Genomic DNA, 23,611 nt, shown 5'->3' with positions numbered 1-23,611 from the left:
GCAGGAAAAGAAAAATTCTACATAAAATTTTCTCTGCTGTTTAAGCCACTACCATCATTTGATAAAAAGCATGGAAGCTGAGATTTAGAGAGATTAAAGTCTGTCAAAGTCTTGTAATTAGAAATTAAGACACAAAATTTATACTTTGGAACTCTTCAAATCCAAAATTAATGTGTTCCCAACTCTTCTGCACTGACTTTTTGCTCTCTCCGTATTGAATTCACTTTTTATCATGTCTTCTGTTTCACATTTGTTTCCTCTCAATCTCTGGCTAAAATCTAGCTTCTGAGCACATTGTTGCCAGGGATTACATCAGAATCAGTTCTTCCTTTCTTTCATTAAACCCAAGGTGTGACCCACAATATGACTTTAATAAGTATCTAGAAAAAAATGAATGAGTGAATGAATTATAACAAATACTATAAATTAAACAAGTGCCTTTGCTTGCTTGACTGATAATATCACAATTATATTTTTAGGTGTATTTTAAATGGAGGGTCCCAAACTGATGAAATGAAAAAAACAGAAAACTTAGATATCTATAAAATGAAAAATATTTTAAAATATTTAGTTGATAGTTAAAATTGGGAGATTTCACAAAACATCTGAAAAAAATACTGGAAAGTATTTAATACTTGGCCCACATAACCCCATAGCAATAATGTGCTTGATTTGAGTAGAATCTGTCCTTTATGGAAAGGATGTGCTTGATACATATCACCGCAGCTTCTTGTTTTTACACACAATGCTTGCATTGACATTAGGCCTGTGATTTTCATTTTCTTACCTATCTGTTCACATGTCATGAGTCTATTAACCCTTATTTAAAATATAAAATCTATAAGAAATGAGTATGTTACTTTTTATACTGCATTTTCTTTTTTTGGTAGAACTCTACACAGAAAAAAAAATCATAATGTATACTTGAAAAGGTTTCAGAGAATCTATCTACTGGAGGACTTAATTTTTAATACTATTTTTTTACAAATGTTTCACAGCTTTTACAAATTTCTTGCTTCTTTTACAAATTTGCTCACATCTTTTACAAATTTCTTCTTCATTCTATTTTATGCCCCCCCCCACCATCACCCACCCCAAGCAATGTATCTATTTTAAGATTTATGTGTCTTGGGTAAAAACGACCTTCTCTCAAGTAAAAATTTGATCACACCCTCACGAATCAGTTTAGTCTTGATACCATAAACAATTGGGTTCATTGTAGGAGGCAGGAGCAGATAAAGGTTTGCCACAATGATGTGTATGTGGTGAGGGACACTGTGTCCTCCAAAACGGTGGGTGAAAAAGTGAAAAAGCTGGGACATAGGTGATCACAATAGCACAGGTATGTGATGTACAGGTGCTGAAGGCTTTGTGACGAGCATCTGTGGATGACAGGCTCACCACAGCTCGCAAGATCATAGTGTAAGACACTGCAATACAGCACATGTCAAACACGCCCGATGAGGAGAGCAACCATCAGACCATAAATAGCATTGACCTGAAATTGCCACAGGACACCTTGGCCACAGACATGTGGTCACAGTACGTGTGGGGAATGAAGTTGCCTCGACAATAGGGCAGGCGCTTGGTAAGGAAAGTGAATGGAAAGATGAGCATCACACCCCTCAGCAGAGTGGCAAGACCAGCCTTGGCAATGACAGCACTGGTGAGGGTGGTGGCATAGTGTAAGGGGTAGCAGATGGCCACATAGCGGTCCAGCGCCATGAGTATGAGCACCCCAGACTCCATCCCAGTCAACATGTGGACAAAAACATCTGAGCCAGGCAGCCACTGAGGTCAATCTCCTTCAGGTTGAACCAGAATATGCACAGCATGTTGGGTACTGTGGTGGTGCACAGGGTGACATCTGTGAAGGACAGCAGGGCCAGAAAGTAGTACATGGGGTGATGCAGGGCCTCCTCATGGCGATGAGGTAGATGAGTCCACAGTTGCCCGCAACAGCGATGATGTACATGAAGCAGAATGGCAGGGAGATCCAGAGGTGTGCGGTTTCCAGCCCAGGAACACCATTTAGGATAAAGAATCCTGGTGTCATGCTGGAGATATTGGCTCCAGACATAATGCCTGACAAGTGGGGCATTTTATATTCTTTGTCCACAATTGCTCTCTGTATAGGAGATAGAGGTGGGGTTAGAGACCAAATATAAGAATGGTTTGTAGAACGATAACAATGAAAGCCATGAACATTCATCTTGTTAGGATAATCAGGATGGTTTTTTATTTCCCAGCTCTAGCAAAAGAATCTTTGAACTATGTTATCTAAAAATAAATAGTAGAGTCTTACTTTGTTTAATGTGCAGCAGCAAACTTTCTGCTTAGAAAGTTAGAAAGGATACTTTCTACTATCCTTACTGTCTCTGTCTCTTACAGCTCTTGCCTTGAAGATTATGAGGAAAGCAAGTTATATTGCAAAATTGTTCTGGATATCTTGCTAATGATAACATACTGTAGAAACTCAATAAAATTTTTGAAGTAGTAAGGATTTAATATGATTGGCATTCAATCTCTGATGCCAATATCATGCTTTTCCATGTTGTGAAAATTCAGTTGTTCTTGAGAAGGAAAAAAAAAAAAGTATTTACATTTCTTTTTTTTTTTTTATTTTATTTTTTTTTAAACTTTACATAATTGTATTAGTTTTACCAAATATCAAAATGAATCTGCCACAGGTATACATGTGTTCCCCATTCTGAACCCTCCTCCTCCCCCCCCACCATCCCTCTGGGTCATCCCAGTGCACTAGCCCCAAGCATCCAGTATCGTGCATCGAACCTGGACTGGCATCTCATTTCATACATGATATTTTACATGTTTCAATGCCATTCTCCCAAATCTTCCCACCCTCTCCCTCTCCCACAGAGTCCATAAGACTGTTCTTTTACATTTCTAAATCATTAAAAAGTTTCAGTCATTTCTACTGCCCTACAAGAAATAACAATCCAAAGATATGGTATTGTCTGCTGTAATTTAAACAATATTTCATTATAACTGTACAGGTAATCAGTACAATAGACAATACCATATCTTTGGATTGTTATGTCTTGTAGGGCAGTAGAAATGACTGAAAGATATTTGAAGAAATTTATAGATTCAGGGATATCTGAGTAAAACGAAGGTTCCAAATGGTTAAAATTGTTCTTTTATTCGAAAAAATAAAATGATGCTTAAGCTGTGCCATAAACCTGAGTTCTCATGCAGCAAAGTCAGTGTCAAATACACCCATCATTCAGCAGACTTAAGTAGATACTTGTAGTGTGATGGCATGTATTACATGGCAGTGAAGCCACAAGGTACAGATTCTTTTCACCTAAATATTCAAAAAATTACCATTATGTCTACTTCTACTGACCAGACTACATAAAACCACCATAGAAAGAAGAAATACAAAGGAATACAAGTTTCAGAGGCTCATGGTCTCTGCTTCCTAAGCTGACTTCATCTTGTGTGAACCATCTCTTCTAATAAAAAGGCTCTCCCAAACTTCTCCTGAAATGTCACCACCTGGAGAAACTATCATTTTATGGACCTGGATTAGAAACACTTAAAGATAAAAATCTCCAGTGTCCACCATCTTTTATGTATACACCATGAGGAAATGAATAAAGTGGAAATGAGGTTAAGTCTAGCCACCCATAAACACAAAAAACCATTGTCTCTTAAGAAGTGAAAGGGAAAGAGAAATACATTGCTTTTTGCTAATGTTGTCTTTTTGCAATTATGCCTATATTCTTAGCCATTGTATTATTATCCAGGAATATCTCTATCTTTTTCAAATGGCTATTTTAAAAAATTACCCAAACTTACCTCAGTGTTAGGCACAAACAAGTTCTTATTCATGGCTGAGAATCCTTAGAGTTTTTCAAAATCTGGGCTGGCATCTTCTTACTTATATTGAAGCTTTGGCTTCAAGGGCAGCAGTTTCCACTGCATCATCCCCAGTTCATGTGCCAGGGCGGTGATTTCACTAACCACAACGGCACCAGGGGCAAGTCCATCTACGGGAAGAAGTTTGACAATGAAAACTTTATCCTCAAACACACGACCAGGCCTGCTGTCCATGGCCAACTCTGGCCCAAACACCAACGGCTCCCAGTTCTTCCTGACGTGTGACAAGACGGATTGGCTGGGCGGCAAGCATGTAGTGTTTGGGGAGATCACTGGGCGCCTTGCGGCAGACTGAGGCCCAGGGCAGCAAGGACGGAAGCCCAAGCAGAAGGTGATCATCTCTGACTATGGGGAGTACGCGTGTGAGAGGGGAGCTGTCAACCCGGGGCCCGCACCCGAGGTGTCCCATTGGCAGCGAGCAGGGCTTCGTGTCGTGGCCCTTCCTCGGGGTCAGCATGGGACACCTCCTCTGGCTCTTCCTCAGGTGTGGCCTTGGGCCCAGGGCTGCCCTCCCACTGTGGACAGCTGTGCATGGCCTATCCAGGCCTTTGCCACCAGGGCTTCTCGTGGGCCCACCTGTGTGACTCCTGGACATTTTCTTTTGGTAAAATAAATCCTAGTTTTGATTAAAAAAAAAAAAAAACTAAAAAGGAATTTTAGTTTCCCTGGAGAATCTTCAGCAAGGTATCCCAGGTGATTGACTCTCCACAATTAGATGTCTCAGAAGAATCTGTTTGAAAGAGAAGGAACTTTGGGCTTATGGTACTAGATAGGCATTTAGAAACTTTTGAATAGAAAAAGGAACAACAAAAGCAAAAACATATTAAAGTTTAATGCTGTATTCCCAAGTGAGAAATATGACCACCAAGACTGGTGGAGACAAATATCATTTAAAAGTTTCTTCTCTTATTGCAAAATAAATACATTTTTTAATGTAGAAAAAATCTAAAAAGAAACTATAAAAAGCATAATAAAAACTTGGAAAATCACTTGTTATTCTAATGAAGCAATGACCATTTTAAAATGCTTTATCTACTTGTCCAATAATTTTGGATTACTATGTATAATATTCTCTTTCATATAAACTTCATACTGTATGAAATTTGCACATTTTCCCCTATTTAATATAATGTACATTTCTCATGTCATTCTATATGCCTTGCAATTGAAAGTTTAGAGCTAAACTTTCCATTCAATAGTTGAAGCAAAATTAAACATTTTATTACTCTTGAATATTTAAATTGTTTCTAATTTTTGTTATCAAAGAGAATTATTTTATGGATATCCTCATCTGTTTGTACTATTGATTTTCCCCTCTTAGAATTATTAGAAATAGATTTGAAATTTGTGGAAAAAGAGGCATAGACAATTCAATTATGTTGATAAAAGTTGGAAAAATTCATCTTTGTAAAAAATCATCTTCATATGGGATTTTTCACTCCCATACACTATTAGTATGCTATCCCTCTAAAGTACTAACTATTATATGCCTGCTCTCTTTTCCCCAACTGAATTTGTTATTTAGCTTGATATTTTGATATTTTAGCTAGACTTAAAATCAACTTTGTTAGTAGGGCCTATGAACATTCTTTTCAAGTGTTTTTGGTCAGTTGTTTTCTAATATTTGGATTATTCATGCTTCTCCTTATCCATCCCAGTAGAGGTGTTAGCTTTGATTTTATTGCTTGCTGGGCACTTTCAGTACTAAAATATGAACACATCTTCTGTCATAGTTTGCAACCATTTTCAAAGGTAGTCTTGTTACTAAACTGAACTGGAATCCACTTGCCAGATGCACAGCAAATCAATCTACTGACACCAACTTGTGGTGAGGGGAAGTATAGCATTTATCGCAGGGCACCAAGCAAGGAAAAGAGGAAGATGGTAAAGAACCTGCCTGTCAATGTTGGAGATGTAAGAGACACAGATTCAGTCCCTAGGTCTGGAAGATCCCTGGAGGAGGGCATGGCAATCCACTCTAGTAGTTTTGCCTAGAGAGTCTCATGGACATAAGAGCCTGGCGGGTTGTAGTCCATAGGGTCACAAAGAGTCAGATACTACTGTAACAACTTAGCACACACACATGAGTGCATGCTCAAAAGATCCAAACCCCTCGTGTCTTTTAAGGAAGGGTTTTCATAGACAGTGAGAAGAATAGAATCATAAGATGTATGATCAGTTTTGCACAAATCTCTAATTGTTGGTGAGGATATATCAAGGTGAAGTTTCAGGAATCAACATCAACAGTCTTCTGACTACAACCAGTCTGGTGTCTGTGTGATTGTGGTGAGCAATCTCCATTGGTGGGGCTCTGGTTTTTGCAAAACAACTGAGGAATGCACATGAGCCCTTTTACCTATATCTTCCAAAAGGAACTGGGAGTTCTTTATGGCTGACATTGTTTAAGTTATTATTACTTTTCTTGTCTGACTGCTTTTACTTTGTACTTTGCCTCTACATTCCCTTACTTCTCTAATGTTAATTCCTTGGGCTTTCTCTTTGGAATTTGGAGAAGGACTAGGAGACTAAAGCTTTTCTATAAACAAGAAGCAGGGGAACACAGAGGGTCTTGTCACCAAGAAGGTCCCTTGGGGTCCTGCCCAGTTTCAATTCCTCTTTTCTTTGATACTCCTCCATCCTGAAGGGGACAGGGGTGACGATGGCTCTGGCTACTTTCTGATGGATGGGGGCAGCATCAATTTTTCAGGATTAGAGAAGTGATAATCATAGACTTTCATTTGAAGGAATTCTCAAGTCCTAGGCTTGGCATCAACATTTTGCATTAGGAAGACATTACTCCTTTGTGACTGCCTGTCAAGGCACCTAGACAATCATATGAACATTAGTAGATGTATTACAATGAAGATGATGATCAAGACGCATCTTTGTAGAATTCTGAGAAAACCCTCCCATTCCAGACAGCAACCAGGAAAATAAATCTTGGAGTGGGTCCTCTTTTTATTCATTTTGTAACCAAGTGGCCTTTTGAAATAATCTATTCATTAGGCTTTCAACTTCTCCTGAGGTATTTGTATATGTACAGCCTGTGGCAGTACACATATCCCTCTGTGTTTGGTCAAAATGAAATCCAAGGAAATTCTGTTATCAAAGACCACCAGAACCAAAGAATCTAGAAATACATGTTGGGGCATGATGTTTTTGGGCAATCTGTCCAATTGTAATAGACAGGTTGCTTATCATATCTATTGATATATTGACATGGACTCTAGCAGTTGTGATGAGGATACCAAGAATACTTTGTCCTACTATCCTACCAACATCTTCTTAAGGTGTATTCTATTTCTAGGAAGAGATGTAAGGCTTTCTGAGCTGTGCACACACACACAAAAAAAAGAGTTAGAAAATATTCAGTATAAGCAGGACCCTTCATGAAGTTCGTGACATTGTACAGGAGACAGGGATCAAGACCATCCCCATGGAAAAGAAATGCAAAAAAGCAAAATGGCCGTCTGGGGAGGCCTTACAAATACTGTGAAAAGAAGAGAAGTGAAAATCAAAGGAGAAAAAGAAAGATATAAACATCTGAATGCAGAGTTCCAAAGAATAGTAAGAAGAGATAAGAAAGCCTTTTCAGAGATCAATGCAAAGAAATAGAGGAAAACAACAGAATGGGAAAGACTAGAGATCTCTTCAAGAAAATCAGAGATACAAAAGGAACATTTCATGTAAAGATGGGCTCGATAAAGGACAGAAATGGTATGGACCTAACAGAAGCAGAAGATATTAAGAAGAGATGGCAAGAATACACAGAAGAACTGTACCAAAAAGATCTTCACAACCCAGATAAACATGATGGTGTGATCACTGTCCTAGAGCCAGACATCCTGGAATGTGAAGTCAAGTGGGCCTTAGAGAAGCATCACTACAAACAAAGCTAGTGGAGGTGATGGAATTTCAGTTGAGCTATTCCAAATCCTGAAAGATGATGCTGTGAAAATGCTGCACTCAATATGCCAGCAAATTTGGAAGACTCAGCAGTGGCCACAGGACTGGAAAAGGTCAGTTTTCATTCCAATCCCAAAGAAAGGCAATGCCAAAGAGTGCTCAAACTACCACACAATTGCACTCATCTCACAAGCTAGTAAAGTAATGCTCAAAATTCTCCAAGCCAGGCTTCAGCAATATGTGAACCGTGAACTTCCTGAAGTTCAAGCTGGTTTTAGAAAAGGCAGAGGAACCAGAGATCAAATTGCCAACATCCACTGGATCATAGAAAAGCAAGAGTTCCAGAAAAACATCTATTTCTGCTTTATTGACTATGCCAAAGCCTTTGACTGTGTGGATCACAATACACTGTGGAAAATTCTGAAAGAGATGGGAATTCCAGACCACCTGACCTGCCTCTTGAGAAATTTGTATGCAGGTCAGGAAGCAACAGTTAGAACTGTACATGGAACAACAGACTGTTTCCAAATAGGAAAAGGAGTACGTCAAGGCTGTATATTGTCACCCTGCTTATTTAACTTCTATGCAGAGTACATCATGAGAAACGCTGGACTGGAAGAAACACAAGCTGGAATCAAGATTGCCAGGAGAAATAGCAATAACCTCAGATATGCAGATGACACCATCCTTATGGCAGAAAGTGAAGAGGAACTCAAAAGCCTCTTGATGAAAGTGAAAGAGGAGAGTGAAAAAGTTGGCTTAAAGCTCAACATCCAGAAAATGAAGATCATGGCATCCGGTCCCATCACTTCATGGGAAATAGATGGGAAACAGTGGAAACAATGGCAGACTTTATTTTTCTGGGCTCCAAAATCACTGCAGATGGTGACTGCAGCCATGAAATTAAAAGATGCTTACTCCTTGGAAGGAAAGTTATGACCAACCTAGATAGCATATTCAAAAGCAGAGACATTACTTTGCCAACAAAGGTTCATCTAGTCAAGGCTATGGTTTATCCTGTGGTCATGTACAGATGTGATAGTTAGACTGTGAAGAAGGCTGAGTGCAAGAATTGATGCTTTTGAACTGTGGTCTTGGAGAAGACTCTTGAGAGTCCCTTGGACTGCAAGGAGATCCAACCAGTCCATTCTGAAGGAGATCAGCCCTGGGATTTCTTTGGAAGGAATGATGCTAAAGCTGAAAGTCCAGTACTTTGGCCACCTCATGCGAAGAGTTGACTCATTGGAAAAGACTTTGATTCTGGGAGGATTGGGGGCAAGAGGAGAAGGGGACGCCAGAGGATGAGATGGCTGGATGGCATCACTGACTCGATGGATATGAGTCTGAGTGAACTCCAGGAGTTGGTGATGGACAGGGAGGCCTGGCATGCTGTGATTCATGGGGTCGCAAAGAGTCGGACATGACTGAGCGACTGATCTGATCTGATCTGATCATGTTGCCAGCTCTCCAGCCCATAGTATAACTACCCTCATGTCAAAGGGTCTCTTCTTATACCACAGACAAAATATAACTGGCCAGGGGCCGCAAGTTTTCCTTACCATTGTGGTATCATTAATGTCTTCATTTTCAGAAAGTACAAAGATTGCCTTATGAAGCCAAATTTTCCATATTCCATTTACATGATATCCAATCTGTGTGACTTTCATGTATTACCTATTGACATTTATACTTTTTGTACATGGATCAGTTGTACATTAGGGTAGGTGACACATTTTTTCATGTGAAATGCAAGGGATTGCAAGGGACGGATAATCACCTTTTCTTCAATGGAGATTATTTCAGATAAGTTGAGAGAGGGACCAGACATTCTGAAGTTCCTGGTTAATTAAAACTGGAAAGAGAATTTTCAAGGAAGAAGATTATAAGAAGTCTTGAGCTCTAACACTGCATCAAAATTGACTATTGGGACCACTGCAGGGAGATACTGCCTATGGAAGGTCAGGAGAATTCTATGTTAAATCCAACAATCACTTCAACTTTCCCCTCTGGCTAGGCTTTGTGGCAGTTTGATTTAAAATATCAATATTTTCCTTCTAGGAAGTGGCAGACCAAGTGGGTTAAGACAGAAAATGGAGAGAAAAGGCCATCATCATTTTAATAGCAACTTCCAAAGTTATCTAACAGATTTGGCCAGGTACCAAACATTTCTAAGAAAATTAGATAGGCCCATAGTCAAGTAAGGGAATACCGATAGGTCAGAAAAATGCTCCAGTCAATCACAGATGTTACTATGAAAAGCCGTAATCAATACACTAGTTATTTAAGATACTTAAAATTTTTTCAGTCTGAGTCCTAGTCCAGGTTCACAAGACTATCAATTTTGAGCCAGTGTGATGGCCATTTCTCCAGTATTTGTTGAAGCCTGTGGAGCTGCAGTCCATTCAGAAGCTGACTTTACTTAAGTGTGGTGGATCCACAGCTTAATTCCTGCTAATATGGAAGAAAAATGAGTTTTTAGCACAATCTGATATGGTTCCACCTATCAGGTCTGGAAATGATTCTCTACATGTGTCTCTTTCCAAGTTTTAGGGTATCTAGTCCCTAGTATAATGCAGTGAAGAGGGGCATTCAGGGAGCTTTCCTTATTAGCAAATGTATGAAACGCATTCAAAACCACCTCCAGGTTTGTATGTATCTCACAGTGTCTAGTTTCCTACCCTCTGGTCAGGTGCTTGAACCCTTAAGTGCTCAGAATACGAAAAGGGTTTCTTATATGAAATTTCATAAGAACTCAGTTGGAACTTGTTTCTAGGAGCCACTCTAATTCTAAGTAGTACAACTAGCAGCTCTTTATACTAAGCTAAATTAGTCTCTGGACAGATTTTTGCTATGGTCTTCTTTAAAGTATGGTTCATTATCTCTGTCTTTCCAGCTGATTGAGGCCTCTATGATTCATGTAAATTATACTTTATTTCCAGTTATTTAGATAACTCTGGTATCACCTTGGCAACAAAGGCTTACTCCTGTTATCATTCTGGATTGAACCAGGAAGTTTACCCAAATCTGAGTACTGTTTCTTTGAGCAGAGCCTTTACTATTTCACTTCAATGGGGAAATGCCTCTACCCAGGTTGTGAAAGTATATACCATCACCAGTAGATAGCAGAAATGGAAATTTCCCTTGTCTTTAGGCCAAGCTGTAGACTCTATTTGCCAGCCCTCTCCTGGTCATTCTCCTTAGCCTGGATCCTCATGCAAGGTGAGGTAACCAGGCCTTGAAGTTGCTTTCTTTTTTTCATTGCATTTTTAAAATTAATTTAGTTGGAGGCTAATTACTTTACAATGTATGGTTTTTTGCCATACATTGACATGAATCAGCCACAGGTATACATGTGTCCCCATCCCAAACCCCTTCCACCTCCCTCCCCATCCCATCCCTCTGGGTTGTCCCCTGCACCAGCTTTGAGTGCCCTGTTTCATGCATTGAATGTGGACTGGTCATCTATTTCACATATGATAACATACATATGTTGAAGTTGCTTGTTTGTATAGATCATGCATTTTTGTACCACCTTCTGAATTGTTTTGTTCAATATAATGTTGAATCTATTGAGAGTATTCTAATTTCTTTATCTCTGTACATCTACACACGTGACAAGTTACACGTGGTTGGTTAAAGTGTTCTCAAGAGTATGTAGGAGCAAGATAACTTTCACTACATTTGGTATCATCTTGCAATTTCATTCCCTAACTTTCCCTTTGGTAATAATATTCCGTAGATGAACAGGAAGTGTGATTTAAATAAATTGAAATATGACTGGGAGTTGCTTGTACCCAATTCCTTGGTTCTAGATCTAATCAAATTGTGTGAGGTTGATGTGGAAAGATTGGACCATTGCCCTGAGGTCTGCCTCACAACTTGGTCTCCAGACAGGAGATGGAATTTGAAATTCCATCCACCTTTATCTCGTCCTCACCTCTCCTCTCCTGTTCTTCCCCTCCATCTCTAACTACCCCCTCCCATGAACGCGAGTAGAATTTTCTTCCTTCACTCTCTGCTTCATAACAGTTTAAGAATTTGTCAATGATTCTGGCCTCCTGGCTTTAATTCAGTGGTGAGTCTTAGTTTTCCCAATTGTGTTGTTGTTCATTTCTTTCTGTGAAACTCATCTTTGATTTTGAAATGGGGAAGATGATATACAATTAATTGGAAATTGTTACTTGAGTGTGTCAAAGTTTTTATTCACTACATTTATTTTTCCAGGTTTTTGTGTTCTGCTCTGTGTTTATTGTGGCTGTTGCCTCTCACACACTCTTCCCACAGCATACGCCTATTCACATTATGGTATTTAAATTTAAGTATTCTGAGAGTCACCCAGCTGGCTGTTTGTATTTCTCATAAACCTCAATTATCAAATGAGAGGGACTTCCCACAGTGTGCTAGTGGTAAAGAATCCACCTGCCAATTTAGGAGACGAGGAGATTTGGGTTTGATCCTGGGTCAGAAAGATCCCTGTGAGTACAAAATGGCACCTCACTCCAGTATTCTTGCCTGGAAAATTATGCTATAGTTTTGAAATAAATGTTTGCATATTTTATATAAAACATCATTATAATACATGATAAAATATATGTATTTAAAACTGACAGTAGGGAAAAGTGCTATGTTTTGGTATGGTTTAAAAGAGAATACTTTGAGTAAAATTTTCCAAATCCAAAAACACAATTTCAAGAGAGAACAACCTTACTGATTATAAGCTTATAAGTAGCATTACAGAGAAGCACTTTTGTACTGATAATATGTTTTTAAAATTCAGGTTTTGCTTCAAAGCATGAAAGTTATCTTGCAAAAATATGTCAAGTGGTAAACATATTTCATAATCATTTGACTATGTATATAATATGATATAGGGCTTCCCTCGTAGCTCAGTCAGTAAAGAATCTGCCTGAAATGCATGAGACCTGAGTTCAATTCTAGTGTCAGGAATCCCTTGTAGAAGGAAATGGCAACCCACTCCAGTATTCTTGCCTAGAGAATCCCACGGATAGAGGAGCCTGGAAGGCTACAGTCTGTGGGGTCTCAAGAGTCAGACACAACTTAGTGACTAAACCACCAATATGATATTAAAATATGTTCTTCATATTAGCAGGCTACAGAAGAATATGAGGCTCCCAGGTAGCCCAGTGGTAAAGAATCTGCCAACCAATGCAAGAGTCCTTCTGCCAATGTAGAAGACTCAAGTGTCTTGGCTTCAATTCTTGATCTAGGAAAATCCCTGGAGGAGGGAATGGCAACCCACTGAAGTACTCTTGGCTGGAAAATTCCATGGATGAAGGAGACTGGCAGGCTGCAGTCCATGGGATCACAGAGTTGGACATGACTGAGCACACGCAAACACGCATAGAATATACTCTTAATCAATATCACTAACTTCTATTTCTTTATATGCTTCATTCTGTGCCCATTCCAGAAAGTCTAAATAAAGTTAAAGTCTGTGGGAATATAATTATTTCCTGTCATTTTTTCTATAAAATTTAGGTATCAGAGTTGAAATTTTGTGATTTTATCATAAATCTTTGAGCAGAATACTGACAGGTAATTTTTCTGACCTCATGGCTGATGAATTTTACATTTATTCTCTTCTTTTACATACTTTTATTAATTTTTGTACTAAATACAGAATTCTATATCATAGATTATCTCACACTCAAAATGTCTTTCTCTCAAAAAAGCAATTTGATCACCCTTTCATGGATCTGCTTGGTCTTCACCCATAGACAATTGATTCAAGGTGGGAGGCAGCAATAGGTAGAGACTGGCTATTAAAATGTGTACATGGTGAGGTATGTTGCATCCCCAAAGTGGTGAGTAAAGACATTGAAGAAGGCTGGGACACAGGTGATGACAATAGCACATATGTGTGATGTACAGGTGCTGAAGGCTCTGTGATGAGTACCTGCAGAGGACAGATTTCCTACAACATGGACAATCATGGTGTAAAAGAGGGAAATACAGATGATATCAGACCCTCCATTCAGTACGGCAGTTATGAGACCATAGGTAGCATTAATCTTGATATTGCCACAGGATAATTTGGCCAGAGACATATGGTCACAACGGTGTGTTGACCAAGGTTTGTCCTTGCAATAGGGAAGATGCTTGATCAGGAAAGTGAACAGTATCACCATCAACACACTTCAAGTCAAGGTGACAAGGCCAGCCTTGGTAATTGTGGTGTTGGTGAGGATGGTAGAATAGCGTAGAGGGTAGCAAATGGCCGCATAGTGATCCAGAGCCATAAGCATGAGCACACCAGACTCCATACCTGTCAGCATGTGGATGAAAAACATCTGCACAAGGCATTAAAGTCAATCTCTTTGAGGCTGAGCTGAAAGATACACAACATATTGGGAACAAAATGAAGTGTACTCACTAATATCTATAAGGGGCAGTAAGACTAGGAAGTAGTACATGGGCAGATGCAGGGCTTCCTCATGGCTGATGATGTATATGAGCCCACAGTTCCCCCACGACAGCAGTGATGTACATGAAGCAGAATGGCAAGGAGATCCAAATGTGTGCAGCTTCTAGCCCAGGAATCCCATTGAGGATGAAATATTTAGGTGTCAGGCCGGAGCTGTTGACTCTATGCATGATGGTCAATGGCAAAGCATGTTACTTTTTGGTTCTAATGAATATGTCCTGTACAAGAGACAGTAGTAGATTTTTTCAGTCAGAGACAAAAGACAAATGAATATTTTTCACAATAAATAATACATTTTGGTGAAAATTAGCTTTTTACACCCAGATGTGTTGTTTTATCTTGCTGAGGGGACTTGAGTCTGTTACTGAATCAAAAGAACACATAGTGCAAGCATAGCAAAGACCTGGTCTTTCTTACTTTCATACCGTAAGCTCTTTCTGTATGTTCCCAGTCATATTGCCAGACCATGCACTAGTACTTGCTTCTGTCCCATTGATCAGTTTCCAGATAACGGACACTGTTTTAATAACACCGATTCTATCAACTTCTCATAAAATTTCCCTTCTTCCACAAAGTCCTTCCAGGTATGTCCACTGGATTATAGCCATTTAAATTGTGTAAGAATTTACTTATTGCACACATATATTATGAGGTGAACATAATCTCTCTACAAGTCTGGATGTTCCAAGTTAGAATAATCAGGGACATAAATTTGGCAGGCTTAAAATTACATCAGATCAGATCAGATCAGTCGCTCACTGTGTCTGACTCTTTGCGACTCCATGAATCACAGCATGCCAGGCCTCCCTGTCCATCACCAACTCCCGGAGTTCACTCAGACTCATGTCCATCGAGGCAGTGATACCATCCAGCCATCTCATCCTCTGTCGTCCCCTTCTCCTCTTGCCCCAATCCTCCCAGCATCAGATTCTTTCCAATGAGTCAAATCTTAGCATGAGGTGCCCAAAGTACTGGAGTTTCAGCTTCACCATCATTCCTTCCAAAGAAATCCCAGGGCTGATCTCCTTCAGAATAGACTGGTTGGATCTCCTTGCAGTCCAAGGGACTCTCAAGAGTCTTCTACAACACCACAGTTCAAAAGCATCAATTCTTCAGCACTCAGCCTTCTTCACAGTCCATTTCTCACATCCATACACGACAACAGGAAAAACCATAGCCTTGAATAGACGAACCTTTGTTGGCAAAGGAATGTCTCTGCTTTTGAATATGCTATCTAGGTTGGTCATAACTTTCCTTCCAAGGAGTAAGTGTCTTTTAATTCATGGCTGCAGTCACCATCTACAGTGATTTTGGAGCTGCCAAAAATAAAGTCTGACACTGTTTCCACTGTTTCCCCATCTATTTCCCATGAAGTGGTGGGACCGGATGCCATGATCTTCATTTTCTGAATATTGAGTTTTAAGCCAACTTCTTCACTCTCCACTTTCACTTTCATCAAGAGGCTTTTGAGTTCCTCTTCACTTTCTGCCATAAGGATGGTGTCATCTGCATATCTGAGGTTATTGTTATTTCTCCCAGCAATCTTGATTCCAGCTTGTGTTTCTTCCAGTCCAGCATTTCTCATGATGTAATGTAAAATCTCATGATTAAATGTCAAAGAAAATCTTTCACATTTATCAAGAAGAAGCAATTATATGTTTAAGGGAAAATGTATATGGCTGTGCATTGTACATTGCAACGTTAACTTATAAGTTGCAATGTAAAATGCACAGCCATATACATTTTCCCTAAACATTTAATTGTTTCTTCTTGATAAACGTGAAAGATTTTCTTTTGACATTTAATCAGTGACATTTTAAGCTATAATTATTAATAGTTCTTGTGGATTCTTAAATCTCTGAGTAGGTAAAGAAGAAATATATATGTATAAATAATTATACTTAAATTTTTGTATTTATAATTTTTAGCCCTTAATAAATATGAAGAAGTTCTAAAGAATAGCAAGAAGAAATAAGAAAGCCTTCTTCAGGGATCAATGCAAAGAAATAGAGGAAAACAACAGAATGGGAAAGACTAGAGATCTCTTCAAGAAAATTAGAGATACCAAGGAAACATTTCATGCAAAGATGGGCTTGATAAAGGACAAAAATGGTATGGACCTAACAGAAGCAGGAGATATTAAGAAGAGGTGGCAAGAATACACAGAAGAACTGTACAAAAAAGATCTTCACGACCCAGATAATCATGATGGTGTGATCACTGACCTAGAGCCAGACATCCTGGAATGTGAAGTCAGTGGGCCTTAGAAAGCATCACTACGAACAAAGCTAGTGGAGGTGATGGAATTCCAGTGGAGCTATTTCAAATCCTGAAAGATGATGCTGTGAAAGTGCTGCACTCAATATGCCAGCAATTTTGGAAAACTCAGCAGTGGCCACAGAACTGGAAAAGGTCAGTTTTCATTCCAATCCCAAAGAAAGGCAATGCCAAAGAATGCTCAAACTACCACACAATTGCACTCATCTCACACGCTAGTAAAGTAATGCTCAAAATTCTCCAAGCCAGGCTTCAGCAATATGTGAACCGTGAACTTCCTGATGTTCAAGCTGGTTTTAGAAAAGGCGGAGGAACCAGAGATCAAATTGCCAATATCCGCTGGATCACGGAAAAAGCAAGAGAGTTCCAGAAAAGCATCTATTTCTGCTTTATTGACTATGCCAAAGCCTTTGACTGTGTGGATTACAATACACTGTGGAAAATTCTGAAAGAGATGGAAATACCAGACCACCTGACCTGCCTCTTGAGAAATTTGTATGCAGGTCAGGAAGCAACAGTTAGAACTGTACATGGAACAACAGACTGTTTCCAAATAGGAAAAGGAGTTCATCAAGGCTGTATGTTGTCACCCTGCTTATTTAACTTCTATGCAGAGTACATCATGAGAAAAGCTGGGCTGGAAGAAGCACAAGCTGGAATCAAGATTGCCGGGAGAAATAGCAATAACCTCAGATATGCAGATGACACCACCCTTATGGAAGAAAGTGAAGAGGAACTCAAAAGCCTCTTGATGAAAGTGAAAGTGGAGAGTGAAAAGTCGGATTAAAGCTCAACATTCAGAAAACTAAGATCATGGCATCCAGTCCCATCACTGTATGGATGAGAAATAGATGGGGAAACAGTGGAAACAGTGTCAGACTTTATTTTTGGCGGCTCCAAAATCACTGCAGATGGTGACTGCAGCCATGAAATTAAAAGACACTTACTCCTTGGAAGGAAAGTTATGACCAACCTAGATAGCATATTCAAAAGCAGAGACATTACTTTGCCAACAAAGGTTCGTCTAGTCAAGGCTATGGTTTTTCCTGTTGTCATGTATGGATGTGAGAGTTGGACTGTGAAGAAGGCTGAGCACTGAAGAATTGATGCTTTTGAACTGTGGTGTTGTAGAAGACTCTTGAGAGTCCCTTGACTACAAGGAGATCCAACCAGTCTATTCTGAAGGAGATCAGCCCTGGGATTTCTTTGGAAGGAATGATGCTAAAGCTGAAACTCCAGTACTTTGGGTACCTCATGCGAAGAGTTGACTCATTGGAAAAGACTTTGATCTGGGAGGGATTGGGGCAGGAGGAAAAGCGGATGACAGAGGATGAGATGGATGGAGGGCATCACTGACTCGTTGGACGTGAGTCTCAGTGAACTCCGGGAGTTGGTGATGGACAGGCAGGCTTGGTGTGCTGTGATTCATGGAGTTGCAAAGAGTTGGACACGACTGAGCGACTGAACTGAACTGAGTTATGAAGAATGATGTTTAGTGGGGTAAAATATTTATTAATCAATTTAGTTAGCTTTCCACCTCTCTTTTTGTGTTCTGAGACATGGATACAGCCTGAAGGCTTTTGATTAAAATCATAAGACTTCAGGGTCTTTAAAATTTTTTTTGCATTCTGGCTTGCTTCACTCTGTATAATAGGCTCCAGTTTCATTCACCTCATTAGAACTGATTCAAATGTATTCTTTTTAATGGCTGAGTAATACTTCATTGTGTATATGTACCACTGCTTTCTTATCCATTCATCTGCTGATGGCATCTAGGTTGCTTCCATGTCCTGGCTATTATAAACAGTGCTGCAATGAACATTGGGGTACACATGTCTCTTTCAGTTCTGGTTTCCTTAGTGTGTATGCCCAGCAGTGAGATTTTTGGGTCATAAGGCAGTTCTATTTCCAGTTTTTTAAGGAATCTCCACACTGTTCTCCATAGTGGCTGGACTAGTTTGCATTCCCACCAACAGTGTAAGAGGGTTCCCTTTTCCACACCCTTTCCAGAATTTATTGCTTGTAGACTTTTGGATCACAGCCATTCTGACTGGTGTGAAATGGTACACTAACGCATATGTATGGAATTTAGAAAGATGGTAAGAATAGCCTTGTATACAAGACAACAAAAGAGACACTGATGTACAGAACAGTCTTTTGGACTCTGTGGAAGAGGGAGAGGATGGGATGATTTGGGAGAATGGCATTGAAACATGTATAATGTCATATATGAAACGAGTCACCAGTCCAGTTTCGATGCACGATACTGGATGCTTGGGGCTGGTGCACTGGGACGACCCAGAGGAATGGTACGGGGAGGGAAGTGGGAGGAGGGTTCAGGATGGGGAACACGTATATACCTGTGGCTGATTCATGTTGATATTGGCAAAACCAATACAATATTGTAAAGTTAAAAAAATAAAATAAAAAAATAAAATAACATCCAAAAAAGAAAAAAATAAAATTTTTTTTTGCAAAAAATTTTTTTGCTATGTTTATAAAAGCTCTTGCTTAAGTTTGTATTAGATTATAAAATTGATTCATTCATTAAATCAGATAATATTATATGTTTTCTTTCATTAAGGATTATTATATACATATGTTCTATTATATTTTAATCTCCCCATATAATAGATGTTAAAAGTTCTAATTTTGATAGCTACCATTCTCTGTTTTTCTCTTTCTCGCTCTTTGAGATTTTGTCTAGAGGTTTCTATGTAAATATGTGTCTTTTTAATCTTTATCTTTAATCAGTGGAAAAAATTTTAAATAATATTGGATAAATTATGTCAATACATAAAAAGATAAAAGCAAAGTTTTTCAGAAAATAGGAACAAGTTAAAACGGAAAACTTTTAAAAGCAATTTTCTCAACTGTAAATTTTTTGCTGTTCAGAAAAGTAAAATCATGGAGATTTTTTTACCACAACTGGGAATGTTGTCAGCAAAATATATAGTACCACTACAATTATTATTAGTGTCATTACCATTATTTTGTTTTGTAAAATGCATGTTAGTAAAGTCATCTCTGCTGCTGCTGCTAAGTCACTTCAGTCGTGTCCGACTCTGTGACCCCATAGACGGCAGCCCACCAGGCTCCCCGTCCCTGGGATTCTCCAGACAAGAACACTGGAGTGGATTGCCATTTCCTTCTCAATGCATGAAAGTGAAAAGTGAAAGTAAAGTAGCTCAGTCATGTCCAACCCTCAGCGACGGTATGAACTGCAGTCTTCCAGGCTCCTCCTCCGTCCATGGGATTTTCCAGGCAAGAGTACTGTAGTGGGGTGCCATTGCCTTCTCCAAAAGTCATCTCTAGTCTTCCCTTAAACCTTCAGTATCTTCACATTTCAGATCAAAGCCAACATCCTTATTTTATTTACAAAATGTTCATCGCAGCACTGTTTATAATAGCTAGGACATGGAAGCAACCTAGATGTACATCAGCAGATGAATGGATAAGAAAGCTGTGGTACATATAGACAATGGAGTATTACTCAGCCATTAGAAAGAATACATTTGAATCCGTTCTAATGAGGTGGATGAAACTGGAGCCGATTATACAGAGTAAGGTAAGCCAGAAAGAAAAATACCAATACAGTATAGTAACACATATATATGGAATTTAGAAAGATGGTAATGATAACCCTGTATGCAAGACAGCAAAAGAGACACAGATGCATAGAACAGTCTTTTGGACTCTGTGGGAGAGGGCGGGGATGCTTTGGGAGAATGGCATTGAAACATGTATAATATATAAGAAACGAATCGCCAGTCCAGGTTCGATGCAGGACACAGGATGCTTGGGGCTGGTGCACTGGGATGGCCCAGAGGGATGGTATGGGGAGGGAGGTGGGAGGGGGTTCAGGATTGGGAATACGTGTACACCCGTGGCAGATTCATGTTGATGTATGGCAAAACCAATACAATATTGCAAAGTAATTAGCCTCTAATTAAAATACATAAATTTAAATTAAAAAAAAATCCTATACAATTAGGACCCCTTTAAATTTCTGAATATATCTCTTATTACTTGTATTCCTTAAATCCATCCATACTTACTGGAGGTTTCTCAAGTTCAACAAATGTGCACAATCTGGGGCGTTTCCAGTTTTCATTTTCATTGCTTGCTAAGTTCTTTCTCAGGCAATATCAGCGTATACCCTTCATAATTCCAGATCTCTGGTTACTGGCAATGCCAATCAAAGCTTTTCCTTACTTCACAGTTTAAATTTGCAATCCCCAGACCCTTGCTAATAAATGGCTTGTATTATACTTACACACCCTAAGGACATACATGGGCTTTCCAGGAAGCGCAGTGGTAAAGAATCTGCTTGCAGGAGATGCTGGAGACCCAGGTTTGATCCTGGGTTGGAAGATCTTCTGGAGTAGGAAATGGCAATTCACTCCAGTATTCTTGCCTGGAAAATTCCATGGACAGAGGAGCCTGGGGGCTAAGGTCCATGAGATCACAAAGAGTCAGACATAACTGAGCAATTGAGCACACAGCAGAAAGGCATATGTTGAATATGAATATGTTGAATATGAAAAGTTATAAGAAAGTAGACTTGAGTTTGATAATATTGGTCATTCATGCTGATATAAATTTTAGTTAGATAACAGGATAACTGTCATCAGATATATTCAATCAAAAGGAAAATTAGACGGTTCATGAATGTCATTGTCAGGAAGTTGGAATAGATGGTCACTGGAATTCCTTCCAACTCTTGCACTAATTTTTTTGGCAAAGACTTCCCACTTTCTCAGTAACACTCTTACATTTATGGAGAACCAGAGGAGTTTTCCTATTACTGTACAGAAATGTGCTTACCTGTAATATTATCTCTTTGGTCCTTGTTATATTAGAATCATACAGTCTTCTTCCTCCAGTACCTAAATTATTTTTAATTCTCCCTACATTTTGCTTTCTCTTCAGGATTATTTGCAAATCCTTTGGATTCAAATATAAAGAGATAATTTAGTCTTCCTTATTTGCCTACCCTCTGATTCAAATTCCCCATATTTAGCAATATCTATACTTCTTGTGTATTTTTTCTTGAGTCACCCAATCTCACCCTGAGTTTGGGTGGTTTGCCAGATGTTTCTAAATCTCTATTTAAAAACTTGTTCACCAAGGGCAGGTGGGGAGGAAATATGTGTCTTTTAACAAGATATGATAAATGTACAAATATTCTTGAACATAAAGTGAAAGTAAGACAATAAAATTTGTGCCTGATGAAAGAGGCTCTATTCAAATAACCAAGATGTGATTAAATAACTAGAATTCTAATACACATAACTTTTTAAACAATAAAAGAATAAGATTACTTGTATAAAAAAATTGTTCAGTAATATTGTGCTGCATTAGTTTAGAAAGCCTCTATGAAACACTTACCTTAGGATTTTCCAAGGAAAAGAAAAAATTTGTTTGTAGGTTCCCAGAGAAATGTTCCCACAGGTCTCTAATGAGAAAGGAGGTAAATTTAGCTTTGTTGAAAGTAGATATACATTTAGAAAATATTTGAGCAGAGGGGAAAATCTCAATAACTACCTTTAAATTTTAACAACTTTTCTCTGATGGGGCATATGGACTGTACCTGATATTCATTGACGTATAAACCTGGATTTATTAATATATCTGACTTCTTAGAGTGATTCAATTCCAGATTCATAACTTTGGCTATGGCTTTATCTACATAGCACTTATGGGGTTCAAAGCTTTCTAGAAAATATTGAGTGAACTATTTCAGAATTTTATGGGATAAAGACTTGTTAAAATTTATTTTATGTACTAAGGTTGTATGCTCATTTGAAACACTACAGTCTTGTTCAGTTGTCAAGTCGTGTCCACCTCTTTGAGACCCCATGGACTTTGTGCACCACTCCAGGCTTCCCTGGCCTTCACCATCTCCTGGAGCTTCTCAAACTGATGTCCAATGAGTCAGTCCTGCCATTCAACCATCTTATCCTCTTTCACCCCCTTCTCCTCCTGCCATCTTTAAATGCTTTTTTTTTTTTTTTTTTTTCATTCCTGCTCCTCTCTACCTCACTACAACATTCTTTAAAGTTTCAATTTCATTTAGTAGATCTTGATCAAATCTAAGGAATCACAGAAGACTGAAATTTTCCCAACAGTGAAGGAATTTCTGGGTACATGTAGCATAGTACATCATGACAACAATTTAATATTATACCTGGGGTTTGTAGAAGTAAGTACAGGCTAATGGAGGTTGAAAACAAGAAGTAATCTGGCACAACAGTATACCTTTCTTCTAGAATAGGAAGTGACAAGGGGCAGACAGACATAAATTGAGATTTTCAGTTGGCAGTGAAAAAATTCACTTTCTAAAACATGTTTAACAACAACAAAAAAACAAGTCTCAGCCACAGATCTCCTGGCCAGAGTGAAAGTTTTCAATTATAAGAGATCTCGTGAAGTACGGCTTCATTCCAGAACAGATAGCTATGATACATGAAAAGTCTAGAAGCAAACCTTCCTTTGATATATGCTGAGTTATAATATTGATTGCATTATGTAAAGTAGTATTTAAATCAAATAAATGCATGCTGTGATTTTTGGGGTCACAAAGAGTCGGGCACGACTGAGCGACTGAACTGAACTGAGCAGATGGCACATATACTCCCAGTTCCTAAGTTCTGCAAAGTAATTCTTCAAGGAACAAAATCTTGAATGAAAACATATCTGCTTAAAGTCTGTTTTGCTTTTTCTGGTTAAAACTATATTAAGCAAGTATATGTGCTTATAAATATTATGCATGTATTTTAACGTATCATATACTTATGAAATAAATAATACATAGGCATAAAAGTCTCAGTGAAGCCTGTTTATCCACATGTGGTTTATCATTTGTACAACAGTTGGTAGGGTATAATAGTGTGTGCCAAGATGTCTAAAAATAATTCTTCTATGTAAAGATAATTCTTCTAAGTTTACGAGAGAATATGGAAGTGAAGGGGGCTTCCCAGGCGGTGCTAGTGGTAAGAACCCACCTGCCAATGCAGGAGACTTAAGTGATGGAAGTTCGATTCCTGGGTTGGGAAGATTCCTGAAAGAGGGCAT

The 23,611-nt window shown here is 38.8% G+C and overlaps 1 protein-coding gene and 1 pseudogene across 1 annotated transcript; both read right to left on the bottom strand.

Moving 5' to 3' along the window:
• Window positions 1-1,112: 1,112 nt before the first annotated feature.
• On the bottom strand, window positions 1,113-2,080 carry LOC102277771 (olfactory receptor 52N2). The gene is given in 6 exon segments (XM_005896274.2): window positions 1,113-1,311; window positions 1,313-1,452; window positions 1,454-1,503; window positions 1,506-1,772; window positions 1,775-1,924; window positions 1,927-2,080. Coding segments are annotated over 6 exon segments (960 nt in total).
• An 11,389-nt stretch (window positions 2,081-13,469) lies between these two features.
• LOC102277486 (olfactory receptor 52N2-like) lies at window positions 13,470-14,427 on the bottom strand (annotated as a pseudogene).
• Between the last annotated feature and the right edge of the window lie 9,184 nt (window positions 14,428-23,611).

This window comes from Bos mutus, chromosome 15 (assembly GCF_027580195.1).
Source record: "Bos mutus isolate GX-2022 chromosome 15, NWIPB_WYAK_1.1, whole genome shotgun sequence".
NCBI classification, from domain to species: domain Eukaryota; kingdom Metazoa; phylum Chordata; class Mammalia; order Artiodactyla; family Bovidae; genus Bos; species Bos mutus.
The sequence above is the reverse complement of the archived record's forward strand: the minus strand, read 5'-3'. Positions and strand labels throughout refer to the sequence as shown.